This window comes from Neopsephotus bourkii, unplaced genomic scaffold (assembly GCF_033783945.1).
Source record: "Neopsephotus bourkii isolate Nb327-2 ecotype Australia unplaced genomic scaffold, CSIRO-AGI_Nbou_v1 NB_1423, whole genome shotgun sequence".
Classification (NCBI taxonomy): Eukaryota; Metazoa; Chordata; class Aves; order Psittaciformes; family Psittacidae; genus Neopsephotus; species Neopsephotus bourkii.
The window spans coordinates 3,439,493-3,463,138 of record NW_026901900.1 but is presented as its reverse complement, the minus strand read 5'-3'; the positions used below and the strand labels follow the sequence as shown (position 1 = coordinate 3,463,138).

The window sequence follows — 23,646 nt, the reverse complement described above, 5'->3', positions numbered from 1 at the left end:
TGGTCACGCTCCTTTTGATGCAGCCCAGGATATGGTTGGCTTTCTGGGCTGCAAGCACACACTGAAGCCGGCTCATGTTCATTTTCTCATTGACCAGCACCCCCAAGTCCTTCTCGGCAGGGCTGCTCTGAATCTCTTCTCTGCCCAGCCTGTAGCTGTGTCTGGGATTGCTCTGACCCAGGTGTAGGACCTTGTACTTGGCATGGCTAAACTTCATGAGGTTGGCATCAGCCCACCTCACAAGCGTGTCAAGGTCCCTCTGGATGGCATTCCTTCCCTCCAGCATATCAACCGAACCACACAGCTTGGTGTCATCAGCAAACTTGCTGAGGGCGCACTCAATCCCACTGCCCATGTCAGCGACGAAGATGTTAAACAAGACCAGTCCCGACACTGATCCCTGAGGGACACCACTCGTTACTGGTCTCCAGCTGGACATTGAGCCATTGAGCCTCTTTGTATGCAGCCATCCACGCAGTTCTTTATCCACCAAGGATAAGGCACAAGTTCTTCCCTGTGAGGGTGCTGAGGCGCTGGCACAGGGTGCCCAGAGAAGCTGTGGCTGTCCCATCCCTGGCAGTGTTCAAGGCCAGGTTGGACAGGACTTTGAACAACCTGGTCTAGTGGAAGGTGTCCCTGTCTGTGACAGAGGGTTGGAAACAGGTATCTTAAGGTCCTTTACAACCCACACCATTCTATGATCCTACAATTTTATTATCTGTAGACCATAAATAACCTCCACACTCCTGAAAGGTTCATCACACCAAGTGAAGACTGACTCAATCAGTCTGCATTCCTCAGGGGACGCAACCAGACTTACATGAGTGACCATGATATTCTCCGTGTTTTCTGGAGTCTCTGTGTTCTCTGTGGCCACGTTTCCATTCAGCACCTCTTCTTTACTTTCTAGGTCATTAGTAGTAGTAGGTTTTCCCTCTTGGGCAGAGTGGGAGAGAATAGCTGCTATGGACAATTCCACTTGGAAATGCAAAAAGTTATTCCATGTGTATTTAAAAAATAAGTCCTGGAAACAAAGGAGAGACAAATTAACTTCTTCTAGATACATCTTCCCATTTCTAACAACCAAATGATATTAGAAAACTGCCCAGCTAGTTGCTCAATCAGCAATTCCACTAAACAGTTTTACTTATCTGTCTCAGTATCCACTTGTAGCTGGATATACTCCATTTGCTCTGCTGTAACACACACCTTTCATTAAACCAACCACTAGATACTAAGATATGCTAATATAATGTAGTTATAACAAATAATTTAGCCAGGCTGGATGGAGCAGAGCTTCAACCTGCCAGAAGGGAGATTGAGATAAGCTCTTAGGCAGAAGTTCTTCCCTGTGAGGGTGCTGAGGCGCTGGCACAGGGTGCCCAGAGAAGCTGTGGCTGCCCCATCCCTGGCAGTGTTCAAGGCCAGGCTGGACACAGGGCTTGGAGCATCCTGCTCTAGTGGAAGGTGTCCCTATCCACGGCATAGGGTTGGAGCTGGAGGAGCTTTAAGGTCCCTTCAACACAAACCAGTCTGGGATTCTATGAATTTCTAAGTATGAAAATAACTTTCTCAAAGCCCACCCAGGTCCTACTGGCAGTGTTCAGAACACGTCCCTGCTCACATATAGAGAAAACTGATCTCTCAGTTTGATGAGAGCTGATACGCGCAAAGTACTCAAGCTTTCCCAGTAACCAGCCTGTTTTGCATATACACTACTACAACAATAAATTTAAAGCATGGGGTTTAGTTCACAATACAAGAATCTGTATTTGTATCACAAAAGCTGCTGAGGATGATGCTCCTCTTTCAGCAGATTAGAAAAATGACAGACACTGGCACACATGTAACAAACTGCACTGAATAGATGAAAAAAGAGCAGAAGTGTTCCCGGTTTGAAGTTATTTCCTCTCCCCACTCCCAGTGCATTACTCACAAGTAATAAATTCATGGTACTGAGTCTGCATAGTTCCTGATTAATACTGGGAGTGTTTGTGTGAAGCAGAGCAGCTATTAGACGAGATCCATGAAGACGAGCGTTCCCCAGCGGCTCCTCCAGGACTCCAATTGTCGTCAGGATTGCTGCTTTCTGTCAGAGAAACACATCATGAGCACCTCACTCAGGACCAGCACCTCCTCCCGTGCACACACACAGTGACCCAACCAAACACAGCTACTTCATTTCATAACTCTTCTCTGCAGGTAAGGCTAAACCAGTCCTGAGAAGGACAGGGGGTATTTGGTGAGAAGAAGCTCCCCATGACCCAGCTCCAGTGTGCACTTGAGCCTAGAACTACCCCATGTGCTGGGGTGCACCCCCAGAGTGTGAGCAGCAGCTCAGGGAGGGGATTCTCCTCCTTTGCTACATGAAGGGGACACCTTAGAGCAGCTCCAGTGCCTAAAGGGGCTGCAGGAAACCTGGAGAGGGGCTTTGGACAAGGGCCTGTAGGGACAGGACAAGGGGAATGGCTTTAACCTGACAAAGGGCAGACTGAGATGAGCTCTCACGCAGAAACTCTTCCCTTTGAGGGTGTTGAGGTGCTGGCACAGAGAAGCTGTGGCTGCCCCATCCCTGGCAGTGTTCAAGGCCAGGTTGGACACAGGGGCTTGGAGCAACCTGCTCTAGTGGAAGGTGTCCCTGCCCAGGGGAGGGGGTTGGAACTGGAGGAGCTTTAAAGTCCCTTCCAACCCAAACCATTCCATGCTCCTGAGGAAGGAGGAGATGTTCTACCTTGGGAGGATTAAGCAGCAGCTGGTGGAAATCCTTCAGCCGTGGTTCAATACCATGTAAGATGCTGCTATTGACAGTGTAAGACCTTTCAAATCCCTGAGTGTATGAGTCCATCAGTCCTTCCACTCTGTAAAGAAAAGCACAACAGTCAAGATCTGACAACATCTTAGGATGGTTCCCAGGCAAACTGCCTGTGATGGTCATCTTCTCTTCAAAAATAACCATAAAGATGAAAGACAGCAATTCCAGATACTGAATATATTTCCATAACTACATGATATTAATATATTATTTACAAAATGATACTCCATAATCAAAGCTGTGAATGAGCTGAGTGGGAAGACAGGGACTAACACATGTGCAGATCTGACAAAGACATTCCCAAAGGGCTTTCTAGGTTTTAAAACTTCCCAAACATGGCTGCCCAAACATTCTCTGCCCAGAGAAGCTGTGGTTGCCCCATCCCTGGCAGTGTTCAAGGCCAGGCTGGACAAAGCCTTGGGCGACATGGTCTAGTGTGAGGCACCTCTGCCCATAGCAGGAGGTTGGAACTGGATGAGCTTAAGGTCCTTTCCAACCCAAACCATTCCAGGATTCTATGAAAATGAACATTTTCCATGTCTCACTCTCTCCCAAGAATTCCTTTTTGCCTTTCCTCCCTCTCTGTAAAAAGAAACAAAAGGATATATAATTTTAAAAACCAAATTTAAAACTGCCTCCCTCACTGCTCTAAGATCTCTGCTATTACAGACAAGACTTTGCTCTACAAGTGCAGAACTCGAGGAGCCCAGACAAGAACTAGTTGCCAACTGCTCCAACTGCCATGAGCTACAGGTACTGCATCAGAACAACCAAACAGCTTTTTCTGTACTCAGTTCCAGTAAGCACTTCTCAATAGGCCACGAAAATTCCCTTTTTTTACTAAATAAAGCTAGATTTGAGTTCCTGAAATCATTCCTGCAAGAGAAGCCAGTGCTGACTTACCCAGAGCGCCTTGTTTCCAGCAATGTCAGAAGAACTTGTGTGCCATTCACTATGCAATTTTCAGTCTGTTCCCCATCAAACATATTCTTCAAGAGTTGCTCCACACATTCCTGCCTATTGAGGGACACACAGCCGTGAGCAGGGTAAGAATTAAAAGCATTTGGCAGTTGCTTTTATCCCTAAATATCCAATTCTGGGTTTTCTGGAGGAAAAGACTGCAAACTCTGCTTTCTTTAAGACAGAATAAAGACACTCCTCTCTGCAGTCTCAGATACAAGTTCTACACCAGGTTCTCAACTTGGTTGCTCATCACTATGGCAAGACCTTGTTACAACAACCTAGACTCCACACTGGGATGTTGTTCTCCCTTATCAACAGGATACAACTCTTACAACCAAGTGCTAACTTAATTTATGAAGGACAATATGGAGCTATTAGCTAAAATTATCCCTCAGATCCAGAGAGGAAAGACATCAAACAGTCCAAGTTGACCCTTATCATTCACCCGTGGCACAGTAAGATCCGGGACCTGGAATCAGAGGCCAACCAATGCAAACTGTATCAAATACGCACATTTTTAGTAGCTTTAACTATTATCCCCTTGAAATATTTTAATGAATTCAACATCTCTTTGAGCCCTCAAATTGACATGATTCTATAAGGAAGAAATTCTTCCCTGTGAGGGTGCTGAGGTGCTGGCACAGGGTGCCCAGAGAAGCTGTGGCTGCCTCATCCCTGGCAGTGCTCAAGGCCAGGTTGGATAGAGGGGCTTGGAGCAACCTGCTCTAATGGAAGGTGTCCCTGCCGGTGGCAGCAGGTTGGAACTGGATAAGGTCCTTTCCAACAAACCATTCTATCAGCCTAAGACTGATGGAGTCAGAACGAATAAGGACATTGGGTCCTCTCCAGCATCTGAAATGATTCTGAAACAGCTTTAGAATAGAGAGCAAATAGCACAAACATAACACTCACTTTCCTCTCCCCTGTTTGCCATGCTGGATGAATAATAGATGGGAAGAACGGGAGGTTCAGGCTGGCGCTGGTGCCCTTCTACAGTTACTGCAGCAGTGCCTGCTGCCCCTCAGTGTTCACATTCCCCCTCATGCTACTTTTGAGGATGCTACTGACATTTCTCCAAACCCCAGGACTTAGCAAGTGCCTTTCTTGCCTTGTGAAGTCACACGTCCAGCTAAAACCTATGTTACTCAAGTTCACAGCCTCATTTTTACTATTTTCTAACATTGGACAAAATCTCATTTACATCTGTATAAATAAAACAGGAGTTGAAAATGTAAAAATACATGAATAATGCATGAGGGAAAATGATTTTGATAAGTAGCAGCTAAATCCACTCCATCAGCACAAGCACAAGAGGCAGAGCCAGGAAAAAGAAGCGAGTTTACTGTAATTAACTGAATTCACTTTCATTGCACGCAGCCAACAGCTATTGAGAACCTAGATTTGGTGTTCATTCCGTCACCCTGATGATGCTGCACCAGCTGATCATCAATTCTCTTCACTCTTCATCAGGGATGGTAGTGGTAGGACAAGGGGTGATGGGTTCAAACTGAAACAGGGGCAGTTCAGGTTGGATGTAAGGCACAAGCTCTTCCCTGTGAGGGTGCTGAGGCGCTGGCACAGGGTGCCCAGAGAAGCTGTGGCTGCCCCATCCCTGGCAGTGTTCAAGGCCAGGTTGGACACAGGGGCTTGGAGCAACCTGCTCTAGTGGACTGTGTCCCTGCCCATGGCAGGGGGTTGGAACTGGAGTTCTAAGGTCCCTTCCAACACAAACCATTCTGTGATTCTATGAATTGTAAGCCTCTGTGGGCTTTCACTCAACTATTGCCACTGCAGTTCACCCTTCTCTAAATTCACTGTAACACACTCACTTGTATTGCCTCATCTGGAACTAGTTTGTGAGCTTTGGGGACCACCAACCCCGATCTCCTGCCTTCATACAGAGCCACAAACCCCAGAGCTCTCAACAGAGATGTTAACTGATGCTACAAGTTAACAGCAGTATTAAAATGTTGTCACAGATGTCAAGAGTCAAGCCAAGGCCTGACACACACAGTTGATGTCTCTGGAGGGCCATCAGTAGTGACAGTATTAGCAACATCCTCTGGGAAGTACTTACGATTCCAGTGCTGTGAGAAGTGGATCAGGCTCAGGTATATCCTGGAGTTGATTGCTCTGGTCTCTGCTCAATCTTATGATATCACACAGGGTTTGGGACGCATTTGATTGCCTCTGTAACAACAACACAGAGCCCATTTCAGTGCTAAAGCCTCTGCTTGGCTCCTTCTGGCCATCAGAGACAACTGAACATGGTGGGAATGCAAGAGGCTGAATACATGAGGGTTTTCCAAAGCAAGTGCTACCATGCTCTGAATTATTCATCTGTTAAATACAACATTGATTATTAGAAGCATCAAGAGATTTTAGAATCAAAGAGGATTTTAAACTGGATTTAACTCCCTGAACTTAACAGTGTCAAGTAATTCTTGCTTCCCACTACTCAGGTTTTAAGAAAAAGGAACACAGAACCCTAACCCTAAACCTAACCCTTTACAACATAATTACTATGTATTAAAAGGCTTTAAAGTAGTATGTTGATAAATTCATCATCTCATCCTGACTATCAACCAAAGACTCTCTGTAGCTGCTGTATGTATGAGTCCTGATGCTGTAATTCAGCATTCACCCATATCACAGCACTGCTAAAGACACACAGTTCAGCATGATACTTCCCAGTTTATCCTCTCAGAAGGGGTAATTTCTGGTGCTGTGATGAAGGAATCACAGTGTTGGCATCAGCACCACACCAAAGGAACCCTCTGCCATCAGTTCTTTGCTGCTGGCACTCACAGGAATCTGTAACCCAGTGCTCCATCCCCAGTTAAATCAAAGGAGGGCAGTTAGAGACCACCATGCCTCCATGCATCCATCCTGCTCAGCACCAGGGATGGCAACAGACACCCAAGTGTGAAACGGTAGTGGAGGTATCTGAAATCCAGACTCAGAGCTCCTGCCTTGGGTGTTTAATGGAAATCACTGAAAGCAAAAAGGAAAATACAGCACTCAAAATTTAACAGCGTCACTTTTCCAAGGGCCCAGGCAACTGCATCCTGCAGATTTTACAACCTACTTACTAAGAAGAACTGAAAGTTGAAGCAAACTGGTTTATTCAAAAGGTTTTTCAACAGCCAGTTTCAAAAGCAGGTTCCTACTTGAAACCAAGTGGCTGTAAATACAGAGACAAAGTGATGCAGCAGCAGAATGAGCTATGAACTTGAGAGTAAAATAAGTCAAAAGCTGACTAAAAACACAACAAAGTGTTTTGGTTTTGAGCAAGCAGAGGACAGGATGTCCACCCATACACATCATCCCTCGTGATCTCCTTCCATAAGTCACCTGGGTGTTTTTGAGAAGACAAAGAAAGTCTTCTGGAGTTTACAGGACCCTCTGCCCACAAAGACAAGACTGAGTCTTGTGATACTCACATCCTCATCTTGGCTTGAATGGATCAATTCCACAAGTCTCTGAATGATCTTTGCTTCATTTAGCCACTGGAGGGGAAGGAAAGGAGAAAGAAAAACCTTGTTGGGTACCACAGAATTCAAAATGAGGATTTTGAGAAGCTTTCCATAACACAGGCTTCCTTCCATTTCCCAATCCAAGCCACAGGCAGTATCCAAACACCCCCAGGGACACACTGAGATGCTTTTTGATTTGCATCAGCATGGGCACCCTGCCCATGGAACCAAACCCCTCCATACCTGTCGAAAGCATGGAACAGACCAGCCATAAGCACTATCTCATCTGCAGGACCATTAGTGTAATTGTCAGCATGTTCTTCTCCCATTTCCTACTCCCGCAGCCTTACTGCTGGTTACACAAGTAATTCCGCAGACCCTGAGATGGTTGTTACCATACCTCATCTCCCTGCTCCATGCCAGCTTCATCTGCCTTTCCTCAGTGCAAGCTATCACTTCATCTCCCCTTCCTGACCACATGCAAACCAAGAACACCATCTGCAAATGATACGTTCCACTCTCTCCCTTCCCAGCTCCATCTGCAAGCTCAACATCCCCTTCTACCCAACTATTTTAACTCTGATTTGTATGGTTTTCACTCCAGGCAACCTGCTTGATGTCTAACACCCATCAAACTCATCAGTCAAGCTAATGCATTCTCTGCTGCTTCTGAAATAACTGACCCAACATGAATTAAAAGGAAAAGACTCTGGAGGCTTCTGCAACAATGGACTCGTCCATCACTCTTCAGATGAGTCAGAGAGGCTTGTGCAAGTCTCCTCTTGAATGCTCATTTCCATATTATCTGTTCACATGACTTCGACTCTAATCCTTACGCTGACTCTTCACTCTAATAACCCTCCTCCATCTCTGACTCTCCTCCCCAGTGCCATGCTGAGCATGGTGTCTGTCTGACAAAACACAAACTCCACATCACCAGTTACAGTGACTTTTCTGATCAATCATACCACTGCTTTCCTACAAGTCTGAAATGTCTTTGTCTCCTTTCTGGTGTCCTTTATTACTGCAAAAATACAAATGGTGTCCAAGAAGCCACCCGGCCTACAGCTGCCACATCAAGTACTTCATTCTAGATGGTATTTTCAGATCTGGTTTCTGTGATTTCTTCTTCCCATCATCCAGTGTACCCGAAAGTTTAAAAAGTGGGGTTCCTAAGACATTCTTCCTCATCAGTCTCTCACCAACTCATCTCTTCAGATTCTTCCACTGTTTTCTAGTTTTCCAGTATAAAAATTAAACTCCTGAAGCTTCTTCTCAAGACCACCACAGTAGAGTTGATGCCTGCTGGGTCTTAATCCATCAGTCCTGCTATCTCCATTCCACTGCCTATTCCCTCTTGGCTGAGTAGGTCTACACCTACCTTTGCTCATCTCCCTGTGCTTGGATGATGTTCTTTTCATGCGTAACCTTTGCTGTTAGGCCTACCTGTTTGGTCCCCTACGTTACACACCCCACATTTGTACAGCACCACGACTACGAGCCCAGATTGCGACTGCAACCTCTGGGTATTCCCACACAGTGAACACATTGCACAACTGCAATAAAAAAACCCTCTCAACCACATCCATTTTCTCCTCAGATTTCCATTCTTCACATATTAGGCTCCACAGACAAGGTGCAGAGGGTGTTTCAGCCTGTTTGCTGCTTTGTGCAGAACCTACCTGCCAATCCATGTCAGCACAAGAACTCTGAACTATTGAAGTTCCATCTACTCTTACCATAGCCCAGAAGAAATCCACTTATTAACACTCCTGCATTAAGGGTATTTCCTTTCCCTTGCAAAGCACAGCAAGTTTTAGTGACATGGGTTAGTGGTGGCCTTGGCAAGTGCTGGGGTAAAGGTTGGACTTGATGAACTTAAACGTCTTTTCCAACCTGGATGATTCTATGATTCTAAGTTAAATCCCAGCTCTCCAGTGCAGTTTCAGCTTCATGCTGTATCAACCTCCTCCTCCTCCAGGCCTCCAACAGTTAAGCCCATGTGCCTTCCTAATTCCAACTGGGAGCTCCACAGTGAGCATGGATAAAGAAGGTTTGCTGGTTTTGCCTGGGCTGTAAGAATCCTGGGCTCTGGGGGCAGTAGGGTGGCCACAAAGGGGGGTACTGAAGAGAGGGAAGTGTGAGCATTCATCTGAATACAGGAATTGCTGTTCAATGTCTGGGTCACAGGAAATGAAATTCAAAAGGAAAAGAACACCCAAATTGACATAACATGTTAAGGTCTGTTAATAATGAAATAATCTGTTAAACTGCCAGAGGGGAGATTGAGATGAGCTCTTAGGCAGAAGCTCTTCCCTGTGAGGGTGCTGAGGCGTTGCCACAGGGTTCCCAGAAAAGCTGTGGCTGCCCCATCCCTGGCAGTGTTCAAGGCCAGGTTGGACACAGGGGCTTGGAGCAACCTGCTCTACTGGAAGGTGTCCCTGTCTGTGGCAGGGGGTTGGAACTGGATGAGCTTTACGGTCCCTTCCAACCCAAACCAGTCTGGGATTCTGTGATTATCCTTCATCAGTCCATCTCCTGAAGGCTTTTTCCTCTCATGTCCTTTGACAGTATTACTATTTAATGTGTAACCAACTGAATTGCAACTCTCCCATCAAAAATGAAGACCTCCTCTCACGGGTGAACACACATACAAATCTCTAAGGATCAATCTGTGTCTGCATTTTTTCCCTCCTCTGTAACATCGTGTGGACTGCCTGATGCACTGTAAAGCTGAGAGGAGGAACTGAGCAATGACAATCATCTATCATGAGTCTCTGCAAAGAGCATTCATTCAGCTGCTAAGCTGTGGTGTGGTCCATGCTCTGGACACAGAACACTTAAGCAGCAAGGCTTACCTAACATGTACATCCTGGTGTGGGCTTCAGTGACTGAAGCAAAGCTTTCCATTCATCACACTGCTGTACTGAGAGGGAGCTACAACAGGTTCTTTCCCTCAAACCCTGCACATCTGCCCACTAAAGGGGGATGAGCCTCACCCAGGCTATGAAGGGAGAAAAACTTGTCCTACCTGTAAAGCAAACTAAGCATCACAACAAAGTATTTTCTAAGGCTGCCTAATAAAGAGGAAGGGGAAGGAGGAGACACAGAATATCATACGCAGAAATCACACTCACCTCCTTGAACATGGCAAGGAATTAAACAGTTTACTGTCCCAAGTGATCAGCCTAAAAACCCTGGACACTGGGAAAGATGACACATTTCCTTGGTAAGCTCTACAGCAAAACCAGCCAGAGCAAACAGTGATTGCTATATGGAAAAATGAGCTGAAAATCCTTTACTGCCAGGGACTGACCCAGGCTTCTGCTGTGCAAGCCGCAAGCAGGCTGAAGCCCCCAAAGTACCCAACGTGAAGACTTCATCAAGATTCCAGACTCAGGAGTGTGGTTCTGCTCTCATAGTAAGTGACAAAGAAAACTATTCCTTAAAGACACAAACAAACACCCCCCTAGCTCCCAATCTTGTGAAGAAAGAAAGAAGGAGGTTCTCACGTTGAGCACTTCCTGCCGTAGGCTCGCGGGCTCCACGCAGCTGATGAGGCGCAGCAGCAGGTCCATCATGGCTGATGTATCTATGTGCTTTAGCACCAGGCTAATGAATTTGTCTTTTTTCCTTAGAAATGCAATCACCTAAAAAGAAAACATGAAAATGGCATCATCAGCTGCTAATGCAACACATGAACTTGGCACACAGAGCTTCTACACTTCGCCTTCTCTCTATCAACCTCTCTTGATGCTACTGGGTTGAGAAAGTCTTCAGAGAATAAGAGAATAACATTCTCATTTCAAGGCCATACTAAATCAAATCTTATTCGCTATCTTTAGCTATCTTCTTTTCTGGAGGCTGTTCAGCCTGGAAAACAGAAGCTGCGTAGAGACCTCAGAGCAGCTTCCAGTGTCTGAAGGGGCTACAAGAATGCTGGAGATGGACTCTTCATCAGGGACTGTGGTGACAGGACAAGGGGTGATGGGTTCAAACTGAAACAGGGGAAGTTCAGGCTGGATATAAGGCAGAAGTTCTTCCCTGTGAGGGTGTTGAGGAGCTAGCAGAGGGTGCCCAGAGAAGCTGTGACTGCCCCATCCCTGGCAGTGTTCAAGGCCAGGTTGGACACATGGGCTTGGAGCAACCTGCTCTAGTGGAAGGTGTCCCTGCCTGTGGCAGGGGTTGGGAGTGGATGATCCTTTCCAATCCAAACCATTCTATGATTCTACCTTTTCTTTCCCCTGTGCCACAAAGAAACGCAACCCACAGGACTAAGAGCACCAAGAAGCCGGTGAAGCTGGAGAATCCTCTGTCCCACTAAGGCTTTCCACAGCCTTCGTTTAAAAGATCCCTTTGGAATCAGTGTGTATTCCTAAACCACTGCTCAGCTTGTGTTTCCAGCACTCCGTTTACAGGCATGAGACTGAGGTGCTGTTTATGCAATGAGCTGATTCTGGGCAACAACCAAAGGCTGCATCAATATGCCTTAGTAAGATAAGCAAAGCTTGAGCTTCACCACAGGAATATCCCAGCTACTGCAGATCCAAAATGAAACTGCAAAGGTATCAACCCAGCATCTCTCACTGAGGAATGTGAAGAACTCATTGTACAGTGCATGACAACTCCAATCTTAATGAGTACAGCGAGCTGCTTTCCAGCTCTAGGACTATGAGGAAGTGATGAGGGTAGCAATGATACTACCATACAACACGACTGTAAGTGAATGCATTTGTGCTCAGGAATCAGGACAAATCTAATCACTACCTGTTCCGTTTTTCTTGCAATGAGATTTCCAATAGTCTTACTGAAGAAACTGGCAAGCAAAGGGTTCAGAGGAGGCTCGTGATCCAAGAAGTCATAGAGGATGTTGAGCAGAGTTTCATCCCCTCCCAGCTTGTCGTTGATCTGCGGCACATCTGAGGTCAGCAGTTCACAGGCTGTGTTTGGGTACCTGCAGGGATGGAACCAGAGCGACTAAAGGTGAAATGAAAACTCCCAGGAAGATCTTCCCTTATCAAGTTATAAACCCTTGTATTAGGATCATCTTTCCTGGAGGACAGGGGGGAAACCCACACAGAAATAAGGGTCATCTGCATTAACAGCATGTTTTAGGGAAACACTATTTCCTGCAGCACATCACGTGGGTTTTGAACACTGAATTATGCAGCTCGGCTGCCTTCACACTGCAGTTAGTCCTGGTTTTTAAAAGCGATGCTCAACCACTTTCAATACACTTAAAACCTCTTAACATGAATCCACTTTTCCAACAAAAATTAACCCAAAGGTTGCAGGCTGATATGAAAAACACATTTTAGCAGGTTTCTTCAATGTTTCCCCAAAATTATTCTTTCCACTACTGGAGCTGAATTAAAAAATGAGCATCACGTTCATTGCTTAAATCATGAGGACTAGAATTTAGAGGCAGAACATCAGATCTGACACACAACTCCTAACAAATGAGCAATTGCTATGTACAAGCAGGCAACTAATAACCAACCCGAGTTTCAGGTTTTCAGTAATGTCTATAATCTTCTGTGGAATTAACTTGTTTCCCAGAAAACATTACTGTGACTGGTTTAAATAATTCCATCACTTAAACCAAAGCATGAAATTCCATTTGACAACTAATGAAATCCTTTTTGAAATCCTGATCTTGTTTTTTGCTCTTCCTGTAATGCTTTTAGAAATGGTTCATGCTTATGATCAGAAAAGGTAATACTGTGTTTATAAGTAATACTATGTTTATAATCAAAGTGCCAAACAGCAAAGAACATCAATAAAGCCAACAACAAAAAAGTCTTTCGGGGCCTGTTAGTTTTGCTAAAAGACTAAAGTTTCTTCAGATTCAAACTTCAGAATCACAGAATAGTTAGGGTTGGAAAGAACCATAAAATCATCAAGTTCCAGCCCCCCTGCCGTGGGCAGGGACACCTCACACTAAACCATGTCACCCAAGGCCTCGTCAAACCTGGTCTTGAACACTGCGAGGGATGGAGCTGCCCTGGGCAACCCATTCCAGTGCCTCACCACCCTCACAGTAAAGAACTTCCTCCTTACATCCAATCTAAACTTCCAGTGTTTAAGTTTTAACCTGTTACCCCCCTTGCCCTATCACTACAGTCCCTAATTAACAGTCCATCCCCAGCATCCCTATCGCCCACCCTTCAGATACTGGAAGGCTACTATGAGGTCTCCATGCAGCTTTCCATTCAAAAACAGTGTTACCTGGTGCTGGTATCCCAAAGCCTCATGGCTCCTGGCTCTCCGTGATGGGTTTTGGTTGGAAGAGAGCTAAAGCTCCTCCAGCTCCAGCCCCTGCCACAGGCAGGGACACCTTCCACTAGAGCAGGTTGCTCCAAACCCCTGTGTCCAGCCTGGCCTTGAACACTGCCAGGGATGGGGCAGCCACAGCTTCTCTGGGCACCCTGTGCCAGCGCCTCAGCACCCTCACAGGGAAGAACTTCTGCCTTGTATCCAAGCTAAATCTACCCCGTTTCAGTTTGAACCCACCACCCCTTGTCCTGTAAGTACAGTCCCTGATGAAGAGTCCATCTCCAGCATCCTTGTAGCCCACTTCAGACACTGGAAGCTGCTCTGAGGTCTACACGCAGCTTCTCTTGTCCAGGCTGAACAGACGAAATTTCCTCTATATTCTCTTTTTCCATATGTGGACACAAGCTCCCTTTTGATAGGTTTACTTTTACCTGCAATGGGATATTTGCTTTAACCAAGCCAGTTTTCTAGATTAGAATTATTTAAACCCGTGTAACACAAGCTCTGCCTTTACCACAAGCCACTAAACTGCCTCCAGGCCCACCGTGAGTTTTTCACCCTTCACAGCAGCATTTACTTCGTGAAGAGCCTCCTCCTATTTATGTAGCTCCAGTCCTGAAAGTTAGACAAACACCCCCAAACCCACACTAATGCTCTTTACGCCTTCTTTGCTCCTACGAGGATATTAGATCTGAGCACGTTTTGGTGACTATTACAGAGTGATTCTACCAGAGTTTCTTGGAGCCCCCAAGGGTATGTGAAGACTTATTCCTCCTTTTTCTAACTCACTGCTCCATGCAAAAGGCATTCATGATTCCTAAAAATCCCTGCACTGTGATATATATGCTGTCAGCAGGGGGATAAGTGAAACCTCTCCTCTTTGAGCACGTTCTGCCCTTGCAGCCGTTAAAGCCTCCAAGTTTCACAGTCAGACCAGAGGCTTCACCCTTTCAATTCAGGCTCCACACCCCACCCTGGGAAGCTTCTTTCTATGCTGCAGCTTGATGCTCAGTTCTCAAACCTCTAAAATCCACATCACCCCAGCAGGGTCAGTTCTGCCCTTGCTACAACCTGTACATTCCTTACTGCACAATCTCAACAGGCTTCTGAGACACCCTAAAACATCAACAGGTTCCTTGCAAATAGACATCACAGTTCAAATGCCTAAAGGGGCTACAAGAAACCTGGAGAGGGGCTTTGGACAAGGGCCTGTAGGGACAGGACAAGGGGAATGGCTTTAACCTGACGGGGGGAGGGAGATTGAAATGAGCTCTCAGGCAGAAGCTCTTCCCTGTGAGGGTGCTAAGGCCCTGGCACAGGGTGCTCAGAGGAGCTTGTGGCTGCCCCATCCCTGGCAGTGTTCAAGGCCAGATCGGACAGAGGGGCTTGGAGCAACCTGCTCTAGTGGAAGGTGTCCCTGCCTGTGGCAGGGGTTGGAACTGGATGAGCTTTAAACTCCCTTCCAACACAAACCACTCCAGGATTCTGTGACTATGATACAGTTTATACACTTCTCTGAATGCTGCAGGTCTTCATCTGGTTGCTCAGTTTCACATTCTACCCCCAGACAGGGATTTACGGTGGAGCTTTCCTCTTTGTGGTTTCCCTTCTGAACTTTATGAACTTCCATCCTCTGGGCTGTTTCAAGAAGAAAGCATTTGGACGATTCCATTTCCACAGCACACATCATTCTGGGCTGCGTGTCCTTCCAAAGCTATCGAGTTTCTCCCCTGTTCCAGTTTAGAAACTTTCATAACCTTTTCTTAAGAGCCAAGAATTGGATCCCACTTGAATTTAGGCAGAGTCCATTCTTCCTGCTTAGCCTTGATTTATTCCAAAAGCTTTCCCAGGTTCTTATAAGCCTCATCACGCTTTGAAACTGCAACTCCTGTCTACCTATGCCCCTGGAAGCATTGCCAAACTAATACTTCATAAACACCAGCTCTATTTGTCCTGGTGAGCGGGTCACTACGTGGTTCTTGTTGCCATCAATTAATCCCTTACACATCTATAGTGTATCACTACACTTCCCACCCCTACACCAGCTTTACAAGCAGGCGCCTTATAGGCCACTCTCAGAAGAGGAAGAAGATGCAATGGCACCATCTGTAGAGACTGGTGGATGAATCTGCCAGCTGAAGGTCTTCCCAACACAAGATCTTGTCCTGCTAGCACAGGGACCACAGCACTGGAGGTTGGTCTCTTCCCACCACTGTCTGCCTCTGTCCATGCCTCCTTGCCAGCCAGGAGCTGCCCAAACCACACGTTACCTCCAAAAGCTGATGAGAAAGCACAGAATCCTGCAGGAGAAATTCAGCAGTACCCAGGAGTGAACACTCTTGTACTGAGCTTTCCTCTTCCTTTAAGTTTGCATTAAGGATTTTGTTTCTTGAGAGGTTTGAGCTTTCTGTCATAAAGTCCAAGAGTGGTTTGGGATAAAGGGACCTTAAAGCTCCTCCAGCTCCAACCCCTGCCACAGGCAGGGACACCTTCCACTACAGCAGGTTGCTCCAAGCCCCTGTGTCCAACCTGGCCTTGAACACTGCCAGGGATGGGGCAGCCACAGCCTCTCTGGGCACCCTGTGCCAGCGCCTCAGCACCCTCATAGGGAATAACTTCTGCCTGAGAACTCATCTCAGTCTCCCTTCTGTCAGGTTAAAGCCATTCCCCTTGTGCTGTCCCTACAGGCCCTTGTCCAAAGCCCCTCTTCAGGTTTCCTGTAGCCCCTTTAGGCACTGGAGCTGCTCTGAGGTCTCTCCTTAAGGAGCCTTCTCTTTTCCAGGCTGAACCAGCCCAGCTTTCTCATATAATGTCCTTTATTATCAAAAATGCCACTTATTCTTTATCTGTCCAGTTACATTGGGAAAAGGTTTCCGCTTTCACCTTTCAGCACACAGGGTCAGAGACATAAACCATCTTTCAACAGCAGTCACAAAGATCTCAAGTAGAACAGGACATAAAAATATGAGCTGGTTAACTGGAGAAGTAGTTGCACTGATATGGACACTGTATGAACTGGTACTGGAATCTCTCATTCTCTTCTGTGGCAAAATACACTCAGGTTCCAGCAAGGGACCAATCTTTCAGCATTTAATCTGCTCCTTAACTCTTGGCACTAGGAAAGTATTGCCCATCTTCTTCAAGCAGACCTTCTGGGTTTGAGTTCCTTTCAGGTGAGCTGTGCAAACAACACCTACAGGGGGCTCCAGTAAGCACAGAGCCAGTCACCCCATGAAAACCCACTTATTCTGATTTTACACCTGGTATAATGCTGGAAATGCAGAAGTCAGGAGGCTCTGGTGGCCCATGTCCCTGGTTGAGGAGTACCTGTACAAGATATGCCTGTGTAGAACACTAGTGTAGGACAACAGTGTAGAACACTCCTGGTTCACCCAGTAACTCACACCTTCCAGCAGAAGCCTTGCAGAAGCAGCCATGTGATACTCCAAGTGATGACAGAACATACTTCTTGGCATTCACCTACCTCGAAACAGTCACCTAAACACCCTGATCACCTCTCTCACTGCCTAGCAAATGAGCAATTGCCATTCCTTCCCTGGGCTTGAAGCAGCAGCAGCAATGACCAACACTGATGCTCCCACAGGCACGAACATTCTGGGTTTTACTTATTTATTTATCCCCAGAACAGCCCTTTATTTTCACATCAACTTAAGGAAGAAAAAACAAACTTTCCAAGCCCAAAGTGTAAACATTTCCAAGTATGTTTCCAAGTATACATTCAGTGAAAGATGTATAAACACAATTATGAGAACCAAGCACATCTGAGGAGGCCACTGAGGTAAGACACAGGCTTTTGACAGAGGCAGAGCCTCTCCCTGACTGTATCACCATGGAAATCTGCAAGTTTTGCACATGAAGACACTGGAAATATGACATCTTCTATTCACTGTACAGCTCACCTTTCTTCTGTGGGCTTGGCCACTGAAACACAGCCAAGCCCACACAGTTGAAACAGAGCAGAACACTCTGCTTGTGATTTTGGTAAAAAGTTACTAAAGGTACTTCTGAGACACTTGTTATCAGTAAGAGATCTTTTTTTTAATACAAATTCTATCTTAAACCATTAAAAATGAATAAACCATTAAAAATGAAGGTTCTGAAAATTCAGCACAACTAACGATCTGCTGTGAAGTACTTGACCCTACTCGAGAACCTGAGAAGGTTCCATCCACCTCACACTAACTTCCAACATCAAACTCTTTCATCGCACTTTCTCCATATGATAGGCCAGCAAACAAATACCTACTTGAAGCGGATCTTCTCCTCCATGTCCATGGGGGGCTCATGTGTGATGAGGTTGACCAGCTCCTCCATGCAGTGCTGCTGGCAGAGGAAGTCCAGCAGCTTGCGGTTCTGGGCCTTGCACTCCTGTAAGATGTCATCTTCGTCCATGAGCTCATGAAGTGTCACATCTTCTTTATCCAGCAGCTTGTCCACATGCGATGTTGTGTTCAAATCAAACTTCCAGAACATGTTGATGGGACACAACTAGCTGGAATGCAAAAGAATATGAGTTAATCTTCTACCTTTGCTATTTACTCCTACTTTGTGATTCAAGTGGAATACCTTAATGCTGCTGCCTCCCTAATTGGCAGAATCACACTCTGTAACCAAAATTAACCTCTCAAACCAGAAAACTGCTGTGACTTCGATTACAAGGGTATGGTATCAACAACGGAGACAATAAATGCATGATCAGGGAATCTCAGAGTAGTTTGAGCTGGGAAGGACTTGAAAGCTCATCCAGCTCAAACCCCTGCCACAGGCAGGGACACCTTCCACTAGAGCAGGTTGCTCCAAGCCCCTGTGTCCAACCTGGCCTTGAACACTGCCAGGGATGGGGCAGCCACAGCTTCTCTGGGCACCCTGTGCCAGTACCTCAGCACCCTCACAGGGAGGAACTTCTGCCTTAGCTCCAACCTAAATCTCCCTTGTTTCAGTTTGAACTCATCACCCCTTTCCTGTCGCTACAGTCCCTGATGAAGAGTCCCTCTCCAGCACCCTTGTAGCCCCCTTCAGATTTTGGAAGCTTGCTCTGAGGCCTCCACGCAGCTTCTCTTCTCCAGGCTGAACAGCCTCAATGTTCTCAGCCTGTCTCCATATGGGAGGTGCTCCAGCCCCTGCTCATCCTCATGGCCTCCTGTGTACTTGCTCCAACAGTTCCATGTCCTCATGTTGGGGACACTAGCACTGCACACAGTGCTGCAAGTGGGGTCTCACAAGAGCAGAAGACAGGGGCAGGATCTCCTCCTTTGACCTGCTGCTCATGCTCTGGGGATGCAGCCCAGGACAATTCCCTGCTGCAGGGGCATTTCTACCCCCACCAGTGCCCAAGGACCCCTTCCTAAGCAGGGTTCCCTCAGTCCCGGTTCAGATCATCCCTTTTCTGTGCTCTCCAGGGAACTTCAGTGTGTGACCAGACCCATGCTTTGTATTTGAGATGAGGTTTCACTATTGCCGTGTAGAACATTCCCTTTCAGCCAGTTTTTGCTAAGCACAGAGCACTGCATGCTGTATTACTCATCTTCACTCCACTCCCAACCTAACGCTTCCTGCCCTTTCTGTCACCCTGATTCCTCTCCCTGTGAACTCCACTAATTACATTTTCAGAGTTATCTTCCCCAGAACACTTCAGCTTTTAGAATGGTTATTAACTGTACTCAGCATTAATTGTAACCAATTGTAATTCCTTCCAGTATCTGAAGGGGGCCATAAGGATGCTGGAGAGGGACTCTTCAGGGACTGTAGCGATATGACAAAGGGTGATGGGTTCAAACTGAAACAGGGGAAGTTCAGGTTGGAGGTAATGAAGAAGCTCTTCCCTGCGAGGATGCTGAGGCGCTGGCACAGGGTGCCCGGAGAAGCTGTGGCTGCCCCATCCCTGGCAGTCTTCAAGGCCAGGTTGGACACAGGGGCTTGGAGCAACCTGCTCTAGTGGAAGGCGTCCCTGCCTGTGGCAAGGGGTAGGAAATGGATCAGCTTTAAAGTCCCTTCCAACCCAAACCAGTCGGGCACTCTATGAAAGGTGATGAGCATCACTCAATAAAGACAAACATTCTGTGTAACATCACCATTAAGCCAAGCAATGTTTCATAAAGCACAGTCAATTGGATGGGAGATGCCAACATGCACCATTCCCCTGTTATCTGTGCTCAACAGGATTTTACATAGGCAGATCCCACTGCTGTTTTTAACCTAACCCACATTGCTATTACAACAGCAGTAGGAACACTTGTTCCAACCATTCATTTTGCTTTTTCCAGCATCCCAAAATGTTACCACACCTGATCATGTGCCAGTTCCTTGCTTGCATAATTGCATCTGAGCCAGCATCTGAAATGAGTCTTTTTAGAAGACCAGCAGAAAACACCACCTTTTGCTCCAGGAAGGGTTACAGCCATTCAAAAGGGTAAAAACCCAAGCTTCTTAATCACATGTTTAAATACCTGCTTTCTTGCAGTGAACTTTCATCCTGAAGCCCCAGCTGAAGGGCTTTTAGAAACAAGGTGAAACACAGTAAAAGAAGCAGCAGATTTTCATTACTTTTTACTAATGAAGTTATTGACATGCACTTTGAGCCTTACTTCAATTCAAGGGTTCTTCACATGTGTATGTGCCTAAGGATCTCTTAACTAAAGAGGACTGATCACCTTCTGAAATTAAGGCTATTTTCCTTTGGAACAGCTCTGTTACCAAGGTTATTTGATAACAAACTCTGTGGAGCTCCACTCAGCGCTTCAAACTTGTCACAGGTAACTTCTCTATCTGAGAGTTTTTATCCAGATCAACATCATTCTTCCTTCACATGCCTTTATCGCTGAGCTTCGGAAGAACTCAAGAAACTCACTGCAAGCCTGTCCTTTGTGACACAGCTACTGATGCAGCGAAGCCCTGTTTGAACATGTTGGTGTTGCAACACTAGAGGATAAAGGGAACATTTCGGCTATGAGCTATCAAGACACACAAAGCCTCCTCAGGGCTTTCTCCTCCCATACACCACATTTACTTGCTGGTGTTGGACTCCCAGCACTCTGAAGGCAGAGATCACACACAGACCACGGGGACGCACTCAGCAGAAAAAGAACTGAGATCATGATGAAGCATCACATCCAGAACATCACTGTGTGCCTACCAAGGTCCTTTTAATCATCCTGGGTCAACAAATTCTAGACAAAACTACAAGTTTCTTGTACAGCTACCTATAAACATCAAGTGAACAGGTTTCATTTGTGATAGTCCCAGCTCAGTTACACAGGGAAAAGTGAGGGGAAGCTGTCCAGGAAAAAAAGCTTACCCAACCTCCCCCATGACCCACCCACTGCCATTTCCTGTCTCCCCAACTGCAGGTTAGTCATTTAGGTGGATCCCAAACTTTTCATAGAATCCCAGGCTGTTTTGGGTTGGAAGGGACCTTAGAGCTCCTCCAGCTCCAACCCCTGCCACAGGCAGGGACACCTTCCACTAGAGCAGGTTGCTCCAAGCCCCTGTGTCCAACCTGGCCTTGAACACTGTCAGGGATGGGGCAGCCACAGCTTCTCTGGGCACCCTGTGCCAGCGCCTCAGCACCCGCACAGGGAAGAGCTTCTGCCTAAGAGCTCATCTCAGTCTCCCCTCTGTCAGGTTAAAGCCATTCCCCTTGTGCTGTCCCTACAGGCCCTTGTCCAAAGCCCCTCTCCAGGTTTCCTGTAGCCCCTTTAGGCACTGGAGCTGCTCTAAGGTCTCCCCTTCAGGAGCCTTCTCTTCTCCAGGCTGAACCAGACCAGCTGTCTCAGCCTGGCTCCAGAGCAGAGCTGCTCCAGCCCTCGCAGCATCTCCGTGGCCTCCTCTGGACTCTCTCCACCAGCTCCACATCCCTCCTATGCTGGGGTCCCCAGAGCTGGACACAGCACTGCAGGGGGGGGTCTCTCTCTTTTGGGAACTAGTTTCCCTCCCCAAAATAGCCTAACAAGTGGCACAGAACAAAGCAGTTTGTGCTGTTTAACTCAACAGTATATTGAAATTAATTGAAAATGTTAACTTTTAGATGCAGGAGCTCCTGCTCTGCTATCCATGCAGGTGCTGAATACACATTCAAGTCACTGAGCTCCTCAGTTAGGAGCAGACATCTGAATTTTCAACCTACATGACACTGCTATGGCAGTAATGCTGTTTGGCTGCAGAGTGTGTTCCTTACAAAGTGTTCTTCAGATATTTTTAACTAGCTACGCTTAGCTATATATTCCTCAAGTCGAAGATGGCATAAAAGACCTTAAATTAAGGAGGCTGGGTGCACAGCTAACCCAAATACATACATCTCTCATACATACATGTGCAATACACATGTAAGTCTCGCTTCTCAAATTTAAACCCACTATAAACCCATCAGTTCTACAAGTTTTCAGAACCAGGGGGAGAGTCAGGTTAGATCTTAGGCAGAAGCTCTTCCCTGTGAGGGTGCTGAGGCGCCGGCACAGGGTGCCCAGAGAAGCTGTGGCTGCCCCATCCCTGGCAGTGTTCAAGGCCAGGTTGGACACAGGGGCTTGGAGCAACCTGCTCTAGTGGAAGGTGTCCCTGTCTGGGGCAGGGGTTGGAACTGGAGGGGCTTTAAGGTCCCATCCAACACAAACCAGTCTGGGATTACATGATTCTATAACTTTTTAGGTATCTCTGGAATTTCTTATACATAGATAATCTATAGGAGACGCTCTCCAATAAGCTGTCCTTAGGGAAGGAAGGTGGCTCTTCTCTCAGCACAGAGCAGGCAGATCCCCTTTCGCTGGAAGGATTCCTGAGGAGTTTGTCCTCTCCAGAGCCTTGCTGGAAGAGCTGAGCTTCTGGAAGATGCTGCTGCAATCCTCAGCACTCTGAGACTGAGCACAGCTACATCCAGCTGGGAAAGGAGGCTGTCCTGCAGCAGGGACTCTCCCACCACGCTGCCCAGAACACATTCAATGTGAGACTACTCTTCTTCACCCCAGCCAAAAAAACCTCTTACAGCAACAGGCCACGCAGTAAAACACAGCAAGTGAGGTTTGGAAATGACTGTTTGTGGCAAACTGAAACCAGAAGTTATGCCAGAGCAAGTGTCCAGCGATCAAGTGAGGTTTCAGAATCCACGTAACATGTCTATCACCTTGAAAACAGAAAGGAACCACACACAAAAAACCCAGAGACTGGAACAAGTCAAGAACAAGAGAGGTAACACGCTGCTGTCACAATGTCTGCAGGGTCTCACAGGAAAGAGCTTCTGCCTAAGAGCTCATCTCAGTCTCCCCTCTGTCAGGTTAAAGCCATTCCCCTTGGCCTGTCCCTACAGGCCCTTGTCTAAAGCCCCTCTCCAGGTTTCCTGTAGCCCCTTTAGGCACTGGAGCTGCTCTAAGGTCTCCCCTTCAGGAGCCTTCTCTTCTCCAGACTGACCCAGCCCAGCTCTCTCAGCCTGGCTCCAGCCCTCGCAGCATCTCAGTGGCCAGTTCCCAGGATCCTCCTTGTTACCCTTCTTTAAAATGGGCTGACGTTTCCCTTTTTCCAGTCACTGGGACTGCCATGACTTTTCAAGTGTGACTCAGACTGGCTTGGCAACTACATCTACCAACTCCCTGGGTACCCTGGGATGGATCTCTTTGGGTCCTATTTTCAGCGTCCTCAAGCCATCCTGAGCCTGATCTTCACTGACTGAGGTTCAGGGGCTTGAGAGATATGGGACAAGTGATTACAACTGAAAACTGAGGCAGAGAATCACTGAGCACCTCAGCTTTCTCCATCTCTCTCCTGATAACGGGAATTGTGCCAAGAGAGACCAAAACAGCGTAAGAGCTGCTGCGTACAATGAGCCAAATAAGCAGCAAATACACTTTCTTCTTGTGAAGAATGCCTTACAGGTTCAACACTGTTTCCTGTTTCTGCTGTCTTTAGACACCTATTTAAACTTGAGGAACACATGAGTACTAAAATATTAAACACTAGACATCACTACTAACATTAAGGAACTTTGGAGCAATCTGCTCTAGTGGAAGGTGTCCCTGCCTGTGGCAGGGGGGTGGAATTGGATGAGCTTTCAGGTCCCTTCAGACACCAACCAGTCTGGGATTCTATGAAGAAAGTTAAGGAATACAAGGCACA

General features: G+C 46.7%; 1 protein-coding gene across 4 annotated transcripts in view; it reads right to left on the bottom strand.

Annotated features, from left to right (window-relative positions):
• Positions 1–23,646, bottom strand: part of PPP6R2 (protein phosphatase 6 regulatory subunit 2) — a 93,488-nt gene that overhangs the window by 30,697 nt on the left and 39,145 nt on the right. For 3 of the 4 annotated variants that reach the window (XR_009727660.1, XM_061368102.1, XM_061368104.1), the window contains exons 4-12: positions 17,795–18,040; positions 12,019–12,205; positions 10,764–10,901; positions 7,219–7,284; positions 5,853–5,965; positions 3,716–3,829; positions 2,732–2,858; positions 1,937–2,089; positions 821–1,024 (exon numbers count right to left, since the gene is read on the bottom strand). Coding sequence is in view for 3 of the 4 variants with exons in the window: in XM_061368102.1 (XP_061224086.1) it covers positions 821–1,024; positions 1,937–2,089; positions 2,732–2,858; positions 3,716–3,829; positions 5,853–5,965; positions 7,219–7,284; positions 10,764–10,901; positions 12,019–12,205; positions 17,795–18,021 (1,329 nt within the window). In the remaining variant the exon portion in view is untranslated. The remainder of the gene's footprint in view (positions 1–820; positions 1,025–1,936; positions 2,090–2,731; positions 2,859–3,715; positions 3,830–5,852; positions 5,966–7,218; positions 7,285–10,763; positions 10,902–12,018; positions 12,206–17,794; positions 18,041–23,646) is intronic. The other variant, XM_061368103.1, reaches the window with a different exon arrangement.